This window comes from Carassius gibelio, chromosome A6 (genome assembly GCF_023724105.1).
Source record: "Carassius gibelio isolate Cgi1373 ecotype wild population from Czech Republic chromosome A6, carGib1.2-hapl.c, whole genome shotgun sequence".
NCBI lineage: Eukaryota > Metazoa > Chordata > Actinopteri > Cypriniformes > Cyprinidae > Carassius > Carassius gibelio.
Genome location: NC_068376.1, coordinates 24,428,202 through 24,448,357, shown reverse-complemented (window position 1 = coordinate 24,448,357; position 20,156 = coordinate 24,428,202). Strand labels below are relative to the sequence as shown.

General features: G+C 36.4%; 1 protein-coding gene and 1 long non-coding RNA gene across 2 annotated transcripts in view; one reads left to right on the top strand and one right to left on the bottom strand.

Moving 5' to 3' along the window:
- Positions 1-998: 998 nt before the first annotated feature.
- LOC128015832 (semaphorin-3F-like) overlaps positions 999-20,156 on the bottom strand; it is a 41,765-nt gene continuing 22,607 nt past the window's right edge. Inside the window, exons 3-19 of the mRNA XM_052600020.1 lie at positions 16,867-17,027; positions 16,676-16,738; positions 16,005-16,124; positions 15,094-15,183; positions 13,881-13,974; positions 13,618-13,737; positions 13,019-13,158; positions 12,290-12,404; positions 9,497-9,566; positions 8,206-8,350; positions 5,419-5,641; positions 5,067-5,155; positions 4,913-4,954; positions 4,558-4,715; positions 4,363-4,430; positions 4,104-4,237; positions 999-3,085 (exon numbers count right to left, since the gene is read on the bottom strand). Coding sequence (XP_052455980.1) covers positions 2,651-3,085; positions 4,104-4,237; positions 4,363-4,430; positions 4,558-4,715; positions 4,913-4,954; positions 5,067-5,155; positions 5,419-5,641; positions 8,206-8,350; positions 9,497-9,566; positions 12,290-12,404; positions 13,019-13,158; positions 13,618-13,737; positions 13,881-13,974; positions 15,094-15,183; positions 16,005-16,124; positions 16,676-16,738; positions 16,867-17,027 — 2,267 coding nt within the window. The 3' untranslated portion in view covers positions 999-2,650. The remainder of the gene's footprint in view (positions 3,086-4,103; positions 4,238-4,362; positions 4,431-4,557; positions 4,716-4,912; positions 4,955-5,066; positions 5,156-5,418; positions 5,642-8,205; positions 8,351-9,496; positions 9,567-12,289; positions 12,405-13,018; positions 13,159-13,617; positions 13,738-13,880; positions 13,975-15,093; positions 15,184-16,004; positions 16,125-16,675; positions 16,739-16,866; positions 17,028-20,156) is intronic.
- On the top strand, positions 4,180-7,243 carry LOC128015836 (uncharacterized). The gene is made up of 3 exons (XR_008184015.1): positions 4,180-4,311; positions 4,396-4,484; positions 4,579-7,243. It is a non-coding gene; the product is annotated as an uncharacterized LOC128015836 (long non-coding RNA).

Below are 20,156 nucleotides of genomic sequence, written 5' to 3'. Positions count from 1 at the left end.
CAAGTATGGGGACCCATACTCCAAATGCATGCTCTGTATTTAACACATACAAAGTGCACACACACAGCAGTGAACACACACCCTTTTTTTGGTTTTGTTGACTTTGAACTTGATGCATTTTCCTATATCCATGTGTTTATAAAATTACATCTCTATGGCCTACATTTTTGGCTTTTCAATAGAACTTGGACTGAATGTGAAGGTGTTTTTGATGCTGGATATTGAAATCTCCTTGAGTAATTCTAATCTCACTTTTCCACTGTAGTCATCAGGATCAGTTGACATTTTCCAGCGGACACAGTGTGCAGTGCAGCGTTTAATGAGCTTTAGTCTTATACCTGACAGAGCTCATTGACCCCAATCTGAAGATTGATACGTTTTAATCCACAGGCATCACAGATGAGAGAGACACTTTCTTCATCGTACTTCATCAGTAGCAGTTCATTGCAGTATTTTGAGAGTTTGTTGCAAGTTGTTTAATACATGTTTAATGATTACATGATCATGTTTATCTTGCTAAACATTTAGTAAAAATAATATACTCAAAAAGTAGTATTACATTTCTTTGGCCACAGTCTATCACAACGTTTTTCTAAAGAAATGTTAACATCCATAAAACCTTTCCACTGCAAAAAAGTGTGTACAGTAGATTAAAATATATATTTTCATGTAGCTGGGCTGAGAATTAATAAGCTATTCTATTATTAGAAAACGGTGCCACATCTGCAACATTTTTGTCCTCAAGACTTCTTTAACAGCTACCTCAAGACAAGGTATTATTAACAAGACAATACAGTAATGTTTGATAGATTTATCTCCATTTAGTTTGTAATGCAAAAATAATCTTTACATAAAACAGATTTCCAAGTGTTTTTTTTTTTTTTTTTCAAATGTTGCATTCAGTTGTTTTTTTCTTGGCACGTGTTACACTAACATTAATTCGAAAAACTATCAGATGTCATAATACCATACCACATTATTTCTGTTACTTTTGTGAATTATGTTTTGAAAGAATTTATTTAATGAATGCCAGAGATGCATTCATAAAAATGCAGCACATCTTATAATCAGTATTAAAGAAGAGACCAATTACACTAGTTCTTCTGAATGACCTTAATGCAAAATTACCAAACAATGTACTGTTTCCTCAGTTAATTAAATAGGCAAATCAACATGTGATTTTGTGTGTAAACATGCTATTTTCTTATTCAGCAAAACTTCTTTGCTGTGTGTATTTCAATCTTTACTTCAAGTCAGCAAAACAAATGAAGTATAGTGATATTTCTGCAGTAAGGCCAACCTGTATTTGTTATAAAATATATAACTTTAATTAGTCAACAACAATGATGAAAAAAAAAACCATTACTATAATATTAACTGTTGTTCATAACATCAAATTCTGGATCTTTTTCACATTAGAATATCCAAAAAAAAAAAAAAGACAAAACAAGGGGACGAACCACAGTGATAAATAATGTTTTACAAATGAAAATATATATATATATTTTTTACAACAACCATTTCACACAGCCTGTTTGCTATGCGTGCTGAAAAAACAACGGAGGCAAAACAGACACATCAGGTAATTGTGCTTGAGTTCAACAAAGTCCTCTGTCTTTAAAAAACAGTCTCTCTCTCACTCTCGATTGATTATTTCAAAGACCATACAGCAACACAGCATTATGCAGAATTTGACTACATATCTGTACAGTACAAATACCATTCATGCAAACGCAAACAAGCCCCCAAAAGTTTAGTTCCAAATGATTTAATGCTTTCGAATAATCACCTATTAAATGTTTAGAGGTGCTTGCTCGGACACTTATTACTGAAAATGTCTGGAGAGGTACATATACTTAAAGACAACGCTTTAAACAATTCTGCTATGCAAAGAGACGGACAGGTTTTGAACCCCCCGCTTTTCGACATTCTTTGTGTGCAATACATATTTATATAAATGAAAAGAACAGAAAAGTGATGTACGTACTGTACAGGAGGCTGTAATCAATAACAAACCGAACGTATAACACACAGAAACGACTTTATATTTTACACACATTAGCATAGCAACATATGGAAGATCAAGAAGAGCAAAAGAAGAGTTTCTGATGATTTTAAAGTGTTTTTCAAAGTCTTTTGGGAGGTCACAGAATACTCAGGTGCACCAAATATATGGAGAAATTCTTTATCCGTACATCTGCAGAATGAGATGTGCTCGGCTGAAACAGTCCGATAAATGTACATCGGCTTTATTCCCATGTTTCCTCCAGTATAAAAACATCAAGTGCAGTCAAACTGTCCATCAAGAGTTTTAAATGTCCAACTATCCCGTGTTAAGTTTTATGATAACAGTCACGTGTGTTATGTATGTGAATACCGTTGTAATAAATATATTGGAAGAAAAAGTAACAATGATAAAATATTTGCACAGATCTGTACACAAAAACATTTTTTGTTATTTGCTATTTCCATACAAAGATATCCACAGAATCTATCTATGTACAGCCTACAATAAATACTATGAATTTTCAGAAACAGATTGTTTGTTTTCTCCTCGGCCATAATGGTATATGTTTGTGTGTAATGGTAGTCAAAGACCTTGAGGTCAACCTTGAGTCTCATTCATTTGGAGTGAGTGGGTTTTTCCATCTCATGTCTCAGCCATGCTGCCCTGCTCCTGGTGGTGTCTCCTGTTTCGTGGCTTCTGGAGGTCCTTCTGTACTTCCTTGAGGTCCTTCTTCTTGTGTGCGTGAGCTGCGGGGTCGTCCCCCATCTGCCAGTAGTCCTGGCAGTACTGGTTGATGAGACCCATCTCTGGTTGGCTGAGGATGGTCAGCAGGTCTTTATACTGCTCTGCACTGGGCGTCCAGGCGCTGGACTGGAGAGGCGTTGTGGCGGGAGCGGTGGATTCGGTCTGGATGGTGTTGATGGTGCGGGTGGGAAGGACCACCAACTGAAGCTTGACCAGCGTGTGCTTGAAGTTCTTCTCAGTGGAGGTGCACTGGTAATCCCCTCCATCAGAAAGCTGGAGAGCGCGCAGGAGGAGACCCTGCTCCGTATGAACGACGCGCTCGTCAGAGCGGATCTGAAATGCATAGGTTGTTGGGAACAAAAATTATGATTTTAGGTTTAAATGTGCATTAATGTGAAACGGGATATTTTTTTATGTACCGTATTTTCCGGACTATAAGTCACACTTTTTTTCATAGTTTGGCTGGTCCTGCGACTTATAGTCAGGTGCGACTTATTTATCAAAATTAATTTGACATGAACCAAGAGAAATGAACTAAGAGACCTGAACCAAGAGAAAACATTACCATCTCCAGCCGCGAGAGGGCGCTCTATGCTGCTCAGTTCTCCTGTAGTCTACATAGACATAGATCACCCTCTCGCGGCTGTAGATGGTAATGTTTTCTCGTGTCTAAAAAAATGCGACTTATAGTCAAGTGCGACTTATATGTTTTTTTCCTCATCATGACGTATTTTTGGACTGATGCGACTTATAATCGGGTGCGACTTATAGTCCGAAAAATATGGGTGTGTCATAATTTTTTTTTTGTCATTGTTTCATTCACACATGCATCATGTCATAACAAAATTATATGCTCATCAATACTGCATACTTCATCAGACAGTAATATTGTGAAATATTATTAAATTTAAAATACCTGTTTTCTATTTTAATATATTTTAAAATGTAATTTATTTCTGTGAATGCAAAGCTGAATTTTCAGCATATTAGAATGATTTCTGAAGGATCATGTGACACTGAAGACGTAATGGCAGTTGAAAATTCAGCTTTACCTTCACTTTAAAACATATTAAAATCTAAAGCAGTTATTTTAAATTGTAATAATATTTTACAATTTTACTGACTTTGACTTCTACTGATTTCTGACTTCTACTGATTTTTTATCAAGTAAATGCAGCCTCTCTGAACATAAGAGATGTTAATATTTTTTTTATATTTGATCAATAGTGTACAGGATTATATAAAGCAAATAATATCACTGGCAAAAAAAATGCATTATTAAAATGACACAAAATACAGAAAATGTTGATTTAAAATTACATCACTTATGGTATAACATTGTCACACGCACCTCTCTCCTCCTATCGCTGTTCTCCTTCTGGAAATGCCACTTGATTGACACATGAGGAGATCTGGCCTGGCACTCCAGGAAGGCTGTGCTTCCCTCTACTCCATACTGCACTGTCTCCAGCGTGTTCTTATTGGCTGGCAGGAATTAAAACAAAATACCATCTAAAGCAATAACCAAAATCAAAAAGAGTTCTTTTACTTCTCCCAAAGTATGTTTTAATAAACTAAAAGAACCATAAGTGTATTTTTTAGATTCTCACCATTGGAATTATAGCCCCTGCATTGTCTTATAGGGTTGCCATACTTCACATCTTGCCTCCGACTCCGCCTACAAGATTTAGACAACCAATTTCAAAGGAGGAAATGAATTCAAACAAATCTTGTAAGTTATATTAAATTCTATTTTAAGGATAATGATGTGATAATAAAGATATTTACACTCATGCAGCGCTCACCTTTTTTGATTTGCTGAGTAGCGAGAGCAGGACTTTCCATCCCAGGCACAGTAAGGATCTCTGGCCAAGCAGCAGTCAGCACAGGCCTCTCCGTACACATCACACCTGTGCAGCGCCAGATGAGTAACACCCACCACTGAACTCACATACAGCTGTTGCTACACAGGAAGATGGGGGGGGGGGACAGTTAGAAGAGTATCATTCAAAACACATCATAGAGAACATGTGAAGAATATGTTCCATATTTGTAAGTTGCTTTGCATAAAACCATCTGCTAAATAATCAGTTTTAAAACTATATTTAATATTATTACTATTAATATTTCAAAATGTATTTTAAAAAATGTTGTGCTTACCCGTTTTGGAGAAATTTTCATAGTAGTGATTGGAGTTGGAACCTGTAATAATAATTATAGTTATATTTTATAATAATAAAAAAAATAGTATTTAACAATAAAGAGTATGTTGACACAAAGTGTAATGTAAATATAAATAAAAAAAGGATCTTACTCTGAAGACCTCGACCTCCTCCAGCACCAGCTCTTCAGTCTGAAGATCATCTCTGGGCAGTATGATCACTTTCTGAATAGTTCCTTTATCTGTAATTGACCAGAATATAGGAGTCAGAGATATTTATAAAATAGAATATTCTTTTTGAGTGAATAAAGAATAAAGTTTCCTTTCTTTTTCTGAAAAGCTTTAGAAAAAGGCTTTTAGACCACTCAGTATGAATGAATGAGGCATATTTATACAGCACTTTTATTGTGTCTTTCTGTATGCAGTATGTATACTTTCTCTAAACAGTGTGTATACTGTTTATGTATCAAATAAATATATAACTTAAAACGTGTATCAAGTTCACCTGTTCCCAAGAAAAGAACTTCATAGTTGCCATCAACTGCAGCCACTTGGTCCACTGTGATGGTGGTGAACTCATAATCCACATTGGTACGGACCACTAGAGGGCGCTTGTGGACTGGATAAACAGCATTGAACATGGTCGGATGGTTGCGCATGAAGTTGATAACCTCATCAGGGTAGTCTTTAGTAGATTTCATGTTAGGGGTGAACGTCCCTCCTGGACACTGAAATCACAGGGATAACATTTGTATTCCAGCATTTAAGACTGTCCAACATTAACTATCTTGTTCATATGATGTACAAACCCGATTCCAAAAAAGTTGGGACACTGTACAAATTATGAGTAAAAAAAATCAAATAATTTACAAATCTCATAAACTTTAATTTTATTCACAGTAAAATATAGATAACATATCAAATGTTGAGTGAGACTTTTTTGAAATGTCATGCCAAGTATTGGCTCATTTTGGATTACATTAGAGCTACATATTCCAAAAAAGTAAAAAACAAAAAAACAAAAAAAAGGTCGGAAAAGTTAAATGTACATATAAGGAACAACTGGAGGACCAATATGCAACTTATTAGGTCAATTGGCAACATGATTGGGTATAAAAAGAGCCTCTCAGAGTGGCAGTGTCTCTCAGAAGTCAAGATGGGCAGAGGATCCCCAATTCCCCCAATGCTGTGGTGAAAAATAATGGAGCAATATCACAAAGGAGTTTCTCAGAGAAAAATTGCAAAGAGTTTGAAGTTATCAAACCACAGTGCATACTATCATCCAAAGATTTAGAGAATCTGGAACTGTCTCCGTGCGTAAGGGTCAAGGCCGGAAAACATACTGGATGCCAGTGATCTTCGGGCCCTTAGACGGCACTGCATCACATACAAGAATGCTACTGTAATGGAAATCACAACATGGGAATACTTCTAGAAAACATTGTCGGTGAACACAATCCACCATGCCATTTGCCGTTGCCGCCTAAAACTCTATAGGTAAAAAAAGAAGCCATATCTAAACATGATCCAGAAGCGCAGGCGTTTTCTCTGGGCCAAGGCTAATTTAAAATGGACTGTGGCAAATTGGAAAACTGTTCTGTGGTCAGACAAATCTAAATTTGAAGTTCTTTTTGGAAAACTGGGATGCCATGTCATCCGGACTAAAGAGGATAAGGAAAACCCAAGTTGTCATCAGTGCTCAGTTCAGAAGCCTGCATCTCTGATGGTATGGGGTTGCATGAGTGCATGTGGCATGGGTAGATTACACATCTGGAAAGGCACCATCAATGCTGAAAGGTATATCAAAGTTCTAGAACAACATATGCTCCCATCCAGAGATTGTCTCTTTCAGGGAAGACCTTGCATTTTCCAACATGACAATGCCAGACCACATACTGCATCAATTACAACGTCATGGCTGTGTAGGAGGAGGATCCGGGTACTGAAATGGCCAGCCTGCAGTCCAGATCTTTCACCCATCGAAAACATTTGGCGCATCATAAAGAGGAAGATGTGACAAAGATGACCTAAGACAGTTGAGCAACTAGAAGCCTGTATTAGGCAAGAATGGGACAATATTCATTTTCCTAAACTTGAGCAACTTGTCTCCTCAGTCCCCAGATGTTTGCAGACTTTTATAAAAAGAAGAGGGGATGCCACACAGTGGTACACTTGGCCCTGTCCCAACTTTGTTGAGATGTGTTGATGCCATGAAATTTAAAATCAACTTATTTTTCCCTTTAAATGATACATTTTCTCCATTTAAACAATTGATATGTCATCTATATTATGTTGTATTCTGAATAAAATATTGAAATTTGAAACTTCCACATCATCGCATTCTGTTTTTATTCACAATTTGTACAGTATCCCAACTTTTTTGGAATCAGGTTTGTATTACAGTTGTTCTGAATTGCTAAAACACATCTGTTGAAACCATCACTCATTTTCTCAAAACCTTAAACACAAATCCGAACCATCAAACTAAATTCACAGAACCCCTGACTCTTCTGGAAAAATCAAACAATCGTTTCAAAACCATTTCAACTGTACTCAAGATCAAACAAAGCTTTTGAATCATACACACATTAGTTAATAATAGACACACTACAGATCATTCATTAGACACTAAATAATAAAATGGAGAACACAAGTGTCCAGTGCATGTAATTACAAAACAAAACCTTTTCTTGTATTTAGTAAATATTTTGCAATAAAACACACACACACACACACACACACACAAGAAATCACACCCAAGTTCGGTGAACATATATACTGTATCTGCTCAAATTAGGTTAAACTCTTTGCCCTGTCTCTGTCATGCCATGCACACAAACATGGTCTTTCACAGTAGCCCTGATTTCATCAGAAATGACTGTTCTTGTACTTGCCCTTCCTCATCTTCATCTTCCTCCACCTCGTATATGCCCTCTTCTGTGACTCTATTGATGGATGCACCAATATTTTTTGTACATTCACATATTTTGAAAAAAGTGTGAACCGTTTTGAATTAGTGTGTGTAAATGACGACAATCATGTTGCAGTTGTGCTAAGCTTTTATTTTATTGTGTTAAGGGTTTTGCATCACAAGTTTATCGCAGTCCAAATTGTGTTTTAGTGAGTGAGAATGTGTTAAGAGTTTTGTAAAAAGAGTGCATGAGATCTCCAAACAGTGTCTAAACTGCTTGAACTTGTTTAAGGTTTCGCAGAAAGAGTGATTTATTGGACAAATTGGTTGAGGCTATTGAGAATTTGGTTCCGAGAATGGAGTTTAGTGGGGTTTACTCACTGTTCCTGGTCGGGGATAAGGAAGTTTACCCTGGTAGGCAACCCACTGGTAGTTTGGCCCTTCTTTATGAGCGAAAGGACCATTGAAGACCATGCGGACATCAGCCATTGAATACACACATACTGCTGAACCTTTAAACACAGACCTAGAGATGCAGAAAGAGAAGAATTCATGCACTGAAGCACAAAGAGAGATGGTAGACACAGTATTAAAGCAAATCACTCTGGCCTTGTCACACAGATGTTGCAACATTGATGTACAAAGTAAAATATATCTATCTAATTTATATTACTATCTTTATACACATTTCCTGAAATAAAATATGGTTGTCTTTATGTAAATCTGCTGACCACTATAACCAATTGGCTTAATTTTGTATGTAATATAATATGTAATATGTAAAATAAATTCACCCAGAAACAAAGTGGGATCCAAATGTCAGAACACATTGAAAATATGCAACTCAAAATCTAATTTAAACTTGGAAATAAACAAGGTTTCAGAAATATTTAAAACAAAAAAGTTATGTCCTAAAATGACTAAGAATTACACAACATTCTGCATTATTACTAGGTAACTAATCAAATGAAGATAAAAGATATAATATGATTAGAGAATACAGTTTTACAAACAACATGAATACAAATACAGAGAGAGAGAGGGAGAGAGAGAGAAGAGACAGAGGGACAGCTAGAGTTGTGAAATCACTTGCAGTTGATGGAGAGTTTTCACTATTATCACCAAGGATGGTGCTTTTGGGTTTAAAGAGCTCAGACAGAGCCCAAGGGCTTCACCGATTTTATCTGAAATCTACAGCGAGACTGTGAATTGCTCTAACACACTAACAGCCGTGTGTATTTACACTGGATGATTAGCATGTGAACCTGATCTAAAAAGTTGACAGATCCCTCTGAGGTCAGTTGTGTAATATTTTAGCATGTGCAAATATCCTCTCCTAACCGCATCTAATAGCTCTGGTATTATATAGGTAAGTCCTAAAGCGAATATCACATATCAGATTCACAGAAAGGCTCCTTCCTTTGTGCTGTTGGAGGACTTGTACTACTGTCTGTGAAGCCTGCCAAACACTTGTTATTCAGTATGTTAGAAACAGTCTTCAGCGGTGGGGAAATGGGGGTGTTGCCCTGTGGGTGACTGGAGTGTGAATGTGAAAGCAAATATATTCAAGCTCCCTTGCCAATCTGATAAGTGGTTTGATTTGTAAGAGGCGTCGAAGAGAAGTGAGGACTGGATCTCTTACTAGGGGAGAGACCGTCATGAACTTACGCACCCAGACACTGAGAAGACGCCGTAGATGACGGGATTCTTGGTGTCTTGGGTTTTCTGGATGTACACATCCCCTGAAAGGAAGATTAAATTACTTTAGTTCCTGGATTTGAAGATAAATGAACTAATTCACATACTTAAGTGTGTACATTGATGGTGAGAATAAAGCACATACGTCTAAGTAGTAAGACAATGAGTATGTAATGAGACATTATAACATTATATGATTGTGTCCTGATTCCAAATCATTTTATATTTAAAACTGTCAAGGCCGCTAGGTTTTGCATTCTGCTTACTACTTTTGCACTGAAAAAGTAAAAAAGAGAACAGTCACAAACTCCTCCCTTGTTACACAAGGGGTTTTGGGAAACATTAGCACACTTTGAAAGTTCACTGGAAATCGTATGCCATGCAGACACCTCTCTGGCATGCTGTTTTCTACGGAGCCCATGAAGGAACATGGTGGTAAATTAAAAAAATAAATAAATTGAGGGTAGGCAAAATTATATCACATTACATTTATGTTTTCCCCCAAGAAACTGTGTTTTTCAAAAAACTTTTTGTGATGGATATAATATAAAGTGAGAAGCAAAACCATATTAAAAGCTTTAGCAACAAATTCTAACTTTCTTGGTTAGATGCAATACTTTTGTGAGATACTGCAAATGCAAACAAATGCAATGTTTTTTTAAGGAAACTCTTGTGTGAGAGATTTTTGAGAACAAGCGCAAAAGCATTGGAATATACTTTTTCCTCCCACCTCCCATTTATCTAGCACCAGAGGGGCTCCATAGTTTTCTATGTACTATGGGACACAATAATTCCAATTCCCAAAGCTCTGTTTATTTAAGCAGCCTTGTATAGCAACAATGGCTAAACCAAAGTTTGGGAATGAATTTTTTTTTTTTTTTTTTTTTTTTTTAAGAATGGAAGGCAGGTGGATTATTTGAGAAAACCTGTTTGAAAACGTTCAAAACATTTTCTCCATTTCAGCTCAGTTTAGCACCACTGGTGACACCAACATTTCAGCAGCTTCATATCAGCAAGGTGCACAAAAAGCCAAAAGTCTGCGAGTGTATGTGGGAAATCAAATCTATCTCAGTTCAGGTAAATCATACAAAACCCATCACACTGAGAGGACAATCTTTCTTTCTCACTATTCCTCTTTGTTTTTGTCTCAGCCTCCAAAATCCTCCAGTTTAACCACAAAGTACAAGAGATAGTCTGCTAGCTAAAATGAAAAAAGATGAAAAAATATAATATAAAGTATAAGGGGCAAAGCAGGACCGGTATTTTATTTATTTTTATTTATTTATTTTTTTGCAATTGTGTGTTAGGGGGATGAGAGACAGAGGAACATAGAAGAAGGTTAAAAAATGGGCAGAAGGAAAGAAAACAAAAGGAGACCCAGATAGTTCAGGGGAATAAGGAGGGCAAGTGGTAAAATCATAGACAGATGTCCCATCAAAAACAGAAAACAGATGATCTCGGGCGGATAGTCACGGCTAAACAGACTAAGTAGTCTAGTGCTGAGGGAAAATCCCACAGTGCAGTGAATGAATCTCACTCTTACCAAGCCACAAAAAACAATCCATAAAACCTCACTGCCCACCTGAGTAAAAGGGAAAACATCTAGTCAAAAACTCCACTGACAAGTTCATTTCTCAAACACAGTGGCAGAGGGAGGGTGAATGACCAACCAAGTGAGAAAGAGAGGGCAGAGAGATGAGAGAAGGGAGTCCTGAGGGTACCTTATGCGCTATGTTACAGAAGCTGTGAAATGAAGCAAACACAGAACGACCGCTTACTCAATTTATGCACATTGCAAAAGCAATAAAATTGCAGCATTCATGCGCTTGCGTTTATTTGCCTCTGAAGAGTGGCAGAGGCTGTTACAGCTGGTTTGTCAGCCAATCCTTTTCAGTTCTGTCAATCAAACTCTCCCACACCGGGAAAGAGTCCATTTTGTGTAAGCCTGTTAAGATGCAGCTTACTGTACATGCATGAGTTACCTCACACATGTGCACCTAAATGCACAATCATGTATGGAGCAAAATGTAAAACCACAAAAAGAGAGATATTTTTATTTTCGGGCAGTTGTAGTACAACTTTTTAAAAGCCCAATTTGTCATTTTAGGCTCTACTGGAACTTCAATTTCATGCTCAGAACTGCTTGCCTCTATAGATTCCTCACAGGCCCTTGTGGCACTTTACGCTACAGCACAAATGCTACACACTGCACATACAGGAAAGAGAGGAAATTGCTTTTTCCAAGTTATACCCTCTGGAGAGACATATCCATTGAACCATCAGACATGAGCAGTTTCCACAAATGAGCTATATCAGAAGAGGCCTCTTATTTCAGCGAGTTTATTGTGAAAATGATCAGAAAATAATCCTAAAAATACATCTCACTGTATATATGGAGTCAATTAAATGGTAAAGCTGTTTTATGTCATGTTTTGTAATCTCCACAGAATCATAGAATATAAAATGCCCCCGAGATATCTGAATCAGATGGAAGTGACATTTCAATACCAAGATATATGCAAAGTACTATAGTAGTACCATCTGATCACCCATGGCAGCACCAACATACAGTACATTTTTATTTTAAAACTTTTTTTTATGTACACTGACAAAAAAAGTATTTTGGACATTTTTTTTTCAATTATAGTACCATGATATATTTTAAAGTACCATGCTTTTGTCTGATGATGCTAACACTTTATGGTACTGCCACAGTACTAAGGATAAGTGTCATGGTATTTTCAGCTGAGGTAAAAGAGATACTTACGGAGCTCATCGAAATGTGTCTCAATTCCATCAGAGCCAGTCACAGAGCAGATGAGCCGAGCCTTCAGGAAGGTACTCCACTTATTCACCAGACAGCAGTGTCCTCCGTCATCATTCTGTAGATGAAGTGAGGTCATGTTAGCCATGAAGATTCACTGTTAGACACCACACACATTCTGGCAGAAGTTTGATTTGATGGACTCTCTCTATATGTGAAATTAAGGCATTGCTTTACATCAGGATCTGTACTGCTCTCGGGCTATTTCTGTGGGTTTGCATTAACTGGCTGTGACTGGGTTGTAAACATTGGCTTTGAGCACTGCTCAGCCCCATCTGCTGTGGACAGCAGCCAACTTCAATAATGAGACGCAGCGATGCCCAGTGACCAGCCGCCAGCAGCTACCCACACATTACAAACATGCTGCTTTGATTCACATTAGAGCAGCAAAAAATAACCAAGGAACAAGCGGTTGCTCATGTAGGAGGCATTGGACATGATGGATCCCGAGGAACTGTCAATCAACAGTTCAGTCCTAAATGGACATCATTTATTTAGAATCAAGTTCAGCATTGGAACACCAAATATGTGCATATTCCATTATATATAATTTTGTATATAATGGAAAAAGAAAGTAATGTGGGTTTAAAACAACATGAAGTTGAATAAGCGAACTACGCCTTTTAACATGTTTTACTGGAATACAAGACAAAGCTTAAGAAAATGTCTCACCAAACAAATCCTTCCGATCCTAGACTGAGCCATGGGAGTCTGACCCATCTCAGAGGCCTTCTCACGGAAGAAGAAATATAGCTTGTCGTCATTCTTTTCTGCACTATCAGGGATGAGCTGAGCGTGGACGAACGTTGGATCTAAAAGAAAAAGAAAAGAGAGAGGAAGGGAAACGACAAAAGAGATGAATTATAGTTGGAGCAGAAAGCAAAGAGATAATAAAAAGGAGAGAAAAGGGATAATATTAAATAACACTAGTGTCTGATGACCTCTCTCACGGTTAATATATCTTCTCATTCACTACACTGAACGGTCCACATGTAAGAAATCTGTATGAAATTTGTGATGGTTATCACATGGTTATCACAATGAATACTGTTAGATAAAGCGGGCAGAAAAAAATATTGTTGTTAATTGAAATAGTTGAACAGTAATTGGGATATTAGGGATATTTTTTTCCAAAGGTCTGTGAAATATGAGGTTAGTTTGCAGGAGGTAGGATGAAGGGTCAGTGTTAAATATTCATATTTGGGACTTTCCCCAGTAAACAAAGAACTTTGTCTTGATGGTACGCCATGGTTCAGAAATGTTGTGCGTACCGTGAAGCCAGCGGGAGTTATACTGGTCGGTCCTCATGGCCGTGTGTTTTCCCAATGTGCGAAAGATGGCCGAGTCTGTTCCCATAAAATCGATGTAGACGCCGGCGTACAACTGGCCATCTGCCAAAACAGAGCGAGCATAAAAGAGATAAGGAGAGATAGATAGATTAACTTGAGAAAAATGAGTATGAAACAAAAGAAATCATGTTGTTTATTTTCTAAAAGTATTGAAAAGTAGTATGATGGCAATGAGTGGTACGTACTTATCAAAGCTGAGACACTGTTTAGTTTGGGGTCAAAGGGGCATTTCCCCTTCCCAGAATCTACTTTACCAGGCTCCAGGCGGAAAATGTATTCCTGGAACAGGGAGAGCATGAAGGATTCAATAATGACAGTGCAACAGATCACATTAGATGAGCAGTATTGATTCTCAGCTTACTTGGACACTTTAAGTTTCCTGTGTTTAAGAGGTATAATCACCAAGTGAAATGCGCATAGGTTCACTGGGATAAAACTAGCTGAGGTTGTAATATAATTGAAATATCTTAAGGTAACCAATTGTTTGTGCTTTTTAAATGCTGGAGTCTAACATATTGTCTAATGCCAACACCAATATCTTGCCATTTGACAAAAGGGAGCTTGTGTAAAACTGCAGAGAAAAAAAGAAATGAATGCCAAAATCCAAGGTTTCCAAGGTTCTTTGTAGTTGCCAAAGAAAATTAACAGTTTCTCACAATCAACTTCTTAGCATATGAATCTAAAATTGTCTATATGGTTTTGTTGGGTTAGTGACAACTATTGCATTCTGGTATTAAGAAAAACTAAATCTTTTTAAGCCAATAGTCCACTTCACTTCATGCAGTCTGCATTCCATCTACAGTCAAACAGACGCAAAACAGTATTATTAAAAAGCTTGGTGACTGCTGGATTTGCACCAAATATGCACAACAACATCTAACATGAATTAACATGTTAAGTAAAATCTAAGTGGAGATGTAGAAGGATATCTAAAGAGTCTACAACATGTTGCGAAAAAATTATCAGCAATTCAGCAAATTCATGTCTCAACAATGACTTGCTTTGGATAAAATACAAAAAGTTTATGGAACATTTCTACTTTCTAAGCTTTACACGCACACCACAAATGTAATATAATCCACCGATTCTGCTGACTATCCACATTCAAAGATGATGGAGTTTGGGTGTGGGAGTAATTTTTGCATGTTCTGCTAGATTTCTGCGCCAAAGGCAAGCTCTGGACAAGTGTAGGCAAACTAGAGAAAGACAAGCTCTCAAGACAACAGTTCCTCTGCTGTTTCTCTCAAAGCCTTTAGTGGCTGAGGAAACCAGCGGTTGAAAATTTCCTTTCCTTAAAATTCTAAGTAAAAAACATCTTGTAAGTGCATCTTAAGAAAAAAAAGAGGCCACAATTAAGTACAAAAAGGACCTCATCCCACTGAAGAGTTAATTTCCCACCTTGGGTTCGTGTGGTTCTGGTGAGGTACTAGGATCTGCAGCCCGACTGGTTCGGCCTCCCGCACAAGGCATCTGATCTTGGAGCATGCCCTATAAAACAAGGTGTGTGCCTCAATAAAGACCTATTTCTAGAACTCAAGACAATGTTCAAGTATGTGTCCAAACAAGATGTTGAGATGCTAAAAAGATGGCTGCAGTTTGGTATATCCATAGTGGACAAAGAAGAGTTGATATTGAGTTGTCTAAAACATGCACATACTGAAAAGCCTTGTTAGCACATGAAATTCCCATTACATATAAAAACAAAAACAAAAAAAAACACATATGCATATTGCAGAACCCCACAAAAGAAAAAATGCAGTAGGATCCAAAAGCCTGAGACCAGTGGAAACGTCCATTTTATAATAATAATTTATACATTTTAGTTTTTTATTAACTGCTAATTATTTAATCAATATGTGAGTGGGAAAAAATAGGTTCACATGATCAATGTCACAAATTTGCTGATATTTGAAAATGTACCTAAAAATAGCTCAGAATTTTAAATTTTTTCATTCATTTTTTTTTTCTTTATTTCCAGTTTAAAACTGAAAGTTTAAAAATAAAAATAAAAACTTTGGAGATTTCCAATGTGATCTCAGACTTTTTTGAATGATGTTCTTATGGACAGTGGTTAATGATGGGACATGGGAAAGAAGGTAGGTGAAATTAAGACCATGTTTAAATGCAATTACCTTCCTAAACACTAGGAAGAGTTTTTGAAGTAACAGCAGGTGGTAAAGATTATCCTGTTTGTTCCAAAGTGGAGAAACATTCCTCTCTAATGACATAATACCTTTTGACTACGGTAGTCAACCGTTTGAACCCTTGACCTGCAAATGGTAGCAGGTCACCTGCGAATGACAGTTTACCTGTGCCCTTTGACTTCTGTCCACATAGGTACAGATGGGGTTGTAAGCTCCCGTTCCACACACATACAGGTGAGTCCTGTTCCATGGCTCGATTAGACGGATGAAATTACCACACTCGCCCTGTTGACACAGAACAGAATGATATCAGCGATGTTTGCATGGTGAAATTATACTTTCAGATGGATACTGACTACTGACATGCTAACGTTAAAATAACTAGGATTAACAAAGATTGTGGTAATTAGTAGTGATCCACCGATATTAAAATTCTGAGAAAAATGGCCCCTATAAAAATAAAAACAGAGAATATAAAAAAAATATATATATAAATAATGACATACTACAATTCAAAATATTGGTGCTGGTAACTTAAAAAATATATTTTTGAAAGGGTTCTCTTATTTTTAATTTAAAACAGTAATATTGTACATTTAAATAACTGTTAAATATTTGAATATATTTTAAAATGTGATGAATAGAAAGATCAAAAGAACAGCATTTGTTAAATAAACCTTTTGTATCTTTGTCAATTTTGATCGATTTAATGCATTCTTTCTGAATTCAAGTATTAATTTCCTTTAAAAAAAATCTTACTGGCGCCAAACTCTGATAAAAAAAAAAAAAAGTACAGCAGAAAAGAATATCCACATTTTGTCTCGGCAGATTCTTACATTGATGTCTTTTCCTGAGAGAACACACTCAGTCCTCCTCTGAGGAGCCACAGGCCAGTGAATCTGAGGAAAAAGACAGTGATAAAACAAATGTCAGTCATCCTAATCTACTGACCAGATTCAAGCTTACCACTGCCAAGCCTTGCTTGTAGTTTGGTTTGTTGCAATCTTGTGTAACTGAGAAATCTTACTATGAGGGGGTCTTTGTTGATATCGTTCAGGTCTAGTGACAGGATGTAGTCCTTGCTGCCCACGTACATGCGATCATGGTCCTCATCCATACGAAGGATCCTGTAGTCCGTCGAGTTGAGCAGAAAAGCGAAGTGATGGGCAGTTTCAGTAGACTTCAGCTCTAAAAAAGGACAGGGTAAAAAGAGTCCATTTATTTATTTAGCAGATGCTTCTTTTTAAAGCGACACACAAACAAGGTAAAAAATATGGTTATGGAAACGCTGAAGTCAGCGTCAGTTCAGACTTGAATCCACAGTGCTCAGTTTAGGAGGCCAGAACTTCTCTGGACTGTTGGTAATATTGTTTTATTGACCATTTGGTTTACTCACAGTAGTTTCTGGAATGTATACGGACACAAGGACTTGTCAGTGCAATTAGGATTATGAACATTAAAGATAATGAAACAAAATAACAGAAGCAAATTGAACCTCAAATGCTAGATTCTCCAAATCTGCAAAAGTCCTCTACAAGGACTCACACGCAACTAATCCAAACACCACAAGTGTTGCCAAGTCACAGTAGTTGTTCAATAAAACGGCATCTGTACTGCTGCATGAATATGACCAGTCTGGAGTCCTTCCCTGAAGTTTAATGTCCTGGCTACATTTCTACTGTATGTCCTTTGTTATTATTATTGTTACAGTCCGTTTTTACATTATAGGATATGGTTCATGGAGTTCATAGCACAGTCCCTTTGGATGACCACAGAGGACTGTGTCAGATGTTGAAGGAAACCTCTGAAGAATGTAATGACACAATGTTACTGTAACACAACATATTTGCTTCCATCTCTGATAAGGTCTACTTGAGAATCAACTGCAGGATTGCAGATGTTTGAGGAAGAAATAATTCACCGCAGGTAGTTGGCAAAGCATATTCAACAAAGATCGGCCAAGCAAAACTGCAATTCCAAATCTACTGTAACAATTCCCCATTCTATTGTGAAACAGATCTATGCTAAAACTCTGAAGCACATGCTTGCACTTAGCAGCCCAGGGTCAAATTTGCAACTTCATAATGAAAAGAGACACCAGACCACGTAACCACATTTTAGAAAGACATAATTTCTGATTGCTCAAGGCCCAATGGATGGAAAAGTGCCATCAAAGTCTTTTTTTAAAAAAAATAACGAAATAGTTTGTAATACAACCACAAGAACATGATGTCTACATAGATGTAACAAAAAACTTTTAAAATAGGATAAATGCAGCCTCTGTTTACTTTTTTGACTTGGTTATTTTTTGTGGTTTGTATAGCAATAATGATAATTTGTGAAGATTTGCTTTGGAAAGAATCACAAAGTTGAACAATTATATATATTTGTATATATAATGTATAATAAATATATATATATATATATATATATATATATATATATATATATATATATATATATATATATATATATATATATATATATATATATATATATATATATATATATATATATATAAAATAAAACATAATATATTATTTTCTCACCAGACTCCCTAACTCTCCTTTTGACAAAAATGACATAAAAAAAAACCTTATTCATGACAGGAAAGGCATTTTAAGCATGTAAAAAAAATAAAAAAAACACCTTTTATAACAAGATGCAACAGTCAAGCTCGGCAGAATGTTTCACTGGGAAGTTTGGTAATCTAATGGAATGTGCAAGCCATAGAGAAGCAACCGTCTCTGCAAAGTACCAGTATATGAACATTCTATCAGAAGACACAATCTACACCACTCTCACACAAAGAGATTTAGCATGGGGCCGCAGACAACATAAAATCTCATTTATCTGTGTGGGCATTCCTGGCACATAGCTAGAATTCCTTATCTCTATCATTTCAGGTTTCTAATTAAGTGCAGGTCCACCATGTTCCAACAAGTTGTCAACCATGTCTGGCATGTCTTTGCAAGCACTAATAATGCACTCTAGTAACAATCTCTATAAAGAAAATAGCAGGATTTTTTATATCAATTTATGTACTGGCACAATATAACACGTTGTCTTTAACATTTTAGATCTGAAAGTGGGGTATGTGATCACATTGTGTTGCAAACTAAATTTTAAATGGCTTGTTACTGGCAAAGACACTTGAAGGACATCTGCAGCAACTAGTTTCGAGAACTAGTATCTACCGTCTGCAGTGACAACCTAATTTCATCTTGCACAAAAATACAAACATTTCATTTTATCTTTGGAAATTGAACTTTATCTTCAACTGTGCAGCCTAAAGGATCACTTAAAGATTAGGTCTTATCTCATAGCTTTAAAGGGATGTCACTTGACAGATCGCATGGATTAGAGTGACCAGTTGATGGATGGTGGACCAAATATGATGGAGGGAGAGACCTTACCTGTGTGTGACTTTAACTGAATGAAAACTTTCCTCTCACGTTGAGCATGTGAGGCATTGACTTTAGCAGCCCTCATCCCTCACAGAGGATTATTCCATCATCCTTATCTTCTGGGAAGACAGGACGGGGTAATTAAAGCAAACGATTTAATCAAATCACACAGATAAAATTTCTTTTTTTCTCTCTCATCTGTCCATCAAAGTCTTATGAGAAATAAGGGCAAACGTACAACCTGCCGAGTGTGCGGTATATCAAAAACCATGAGGGACACATTTAATCTGCAACACGATATGTATATATACTTGGCCCCAAGTAGTATTTGAACAGTTAAGCCACACTTTAAATATTGTACATGTATTTCATATGGCATATGTATATGGCAAGTAACTTCATTTTTCGTTTTTAAGTGGGCCTGTAAATAAATATAAAAGTTTAGTAAAGTGGCTTACAAAGCATTTAAAGAGCTGTGAACTATATGTGAGGAATCCACACAACCACATCAAGTACCATTGATTTAAAAAAATATATATATAATACTACTTTTACAATAAGCTCTTAATGTAAATCATTTCACTATGTTTAAACTTTCACAGTTGGAATGACTTTGCACACGAAAGTAAAAATGCACTGCCTGATTTTTATAAGAAAATATGTAATTTGGACATTTAAGTCACATATCAAACCAAGAATCCAGTTTCCCTTAAGTTAATAATAAAGGTGTCCCAGCAGAATAACCACTGATGTTCATTGTATAAATGTTCCACAAAATATAACAAATACTGTTGAGTATCAAAGAAATTTTTTGTCTGTATTTATTTTGAACATTACATTTATTGTTTCATATTTTGATTTTTTTATTGAATAGTGTTTATTGAATAAAATACAAAATACAATTAATGCA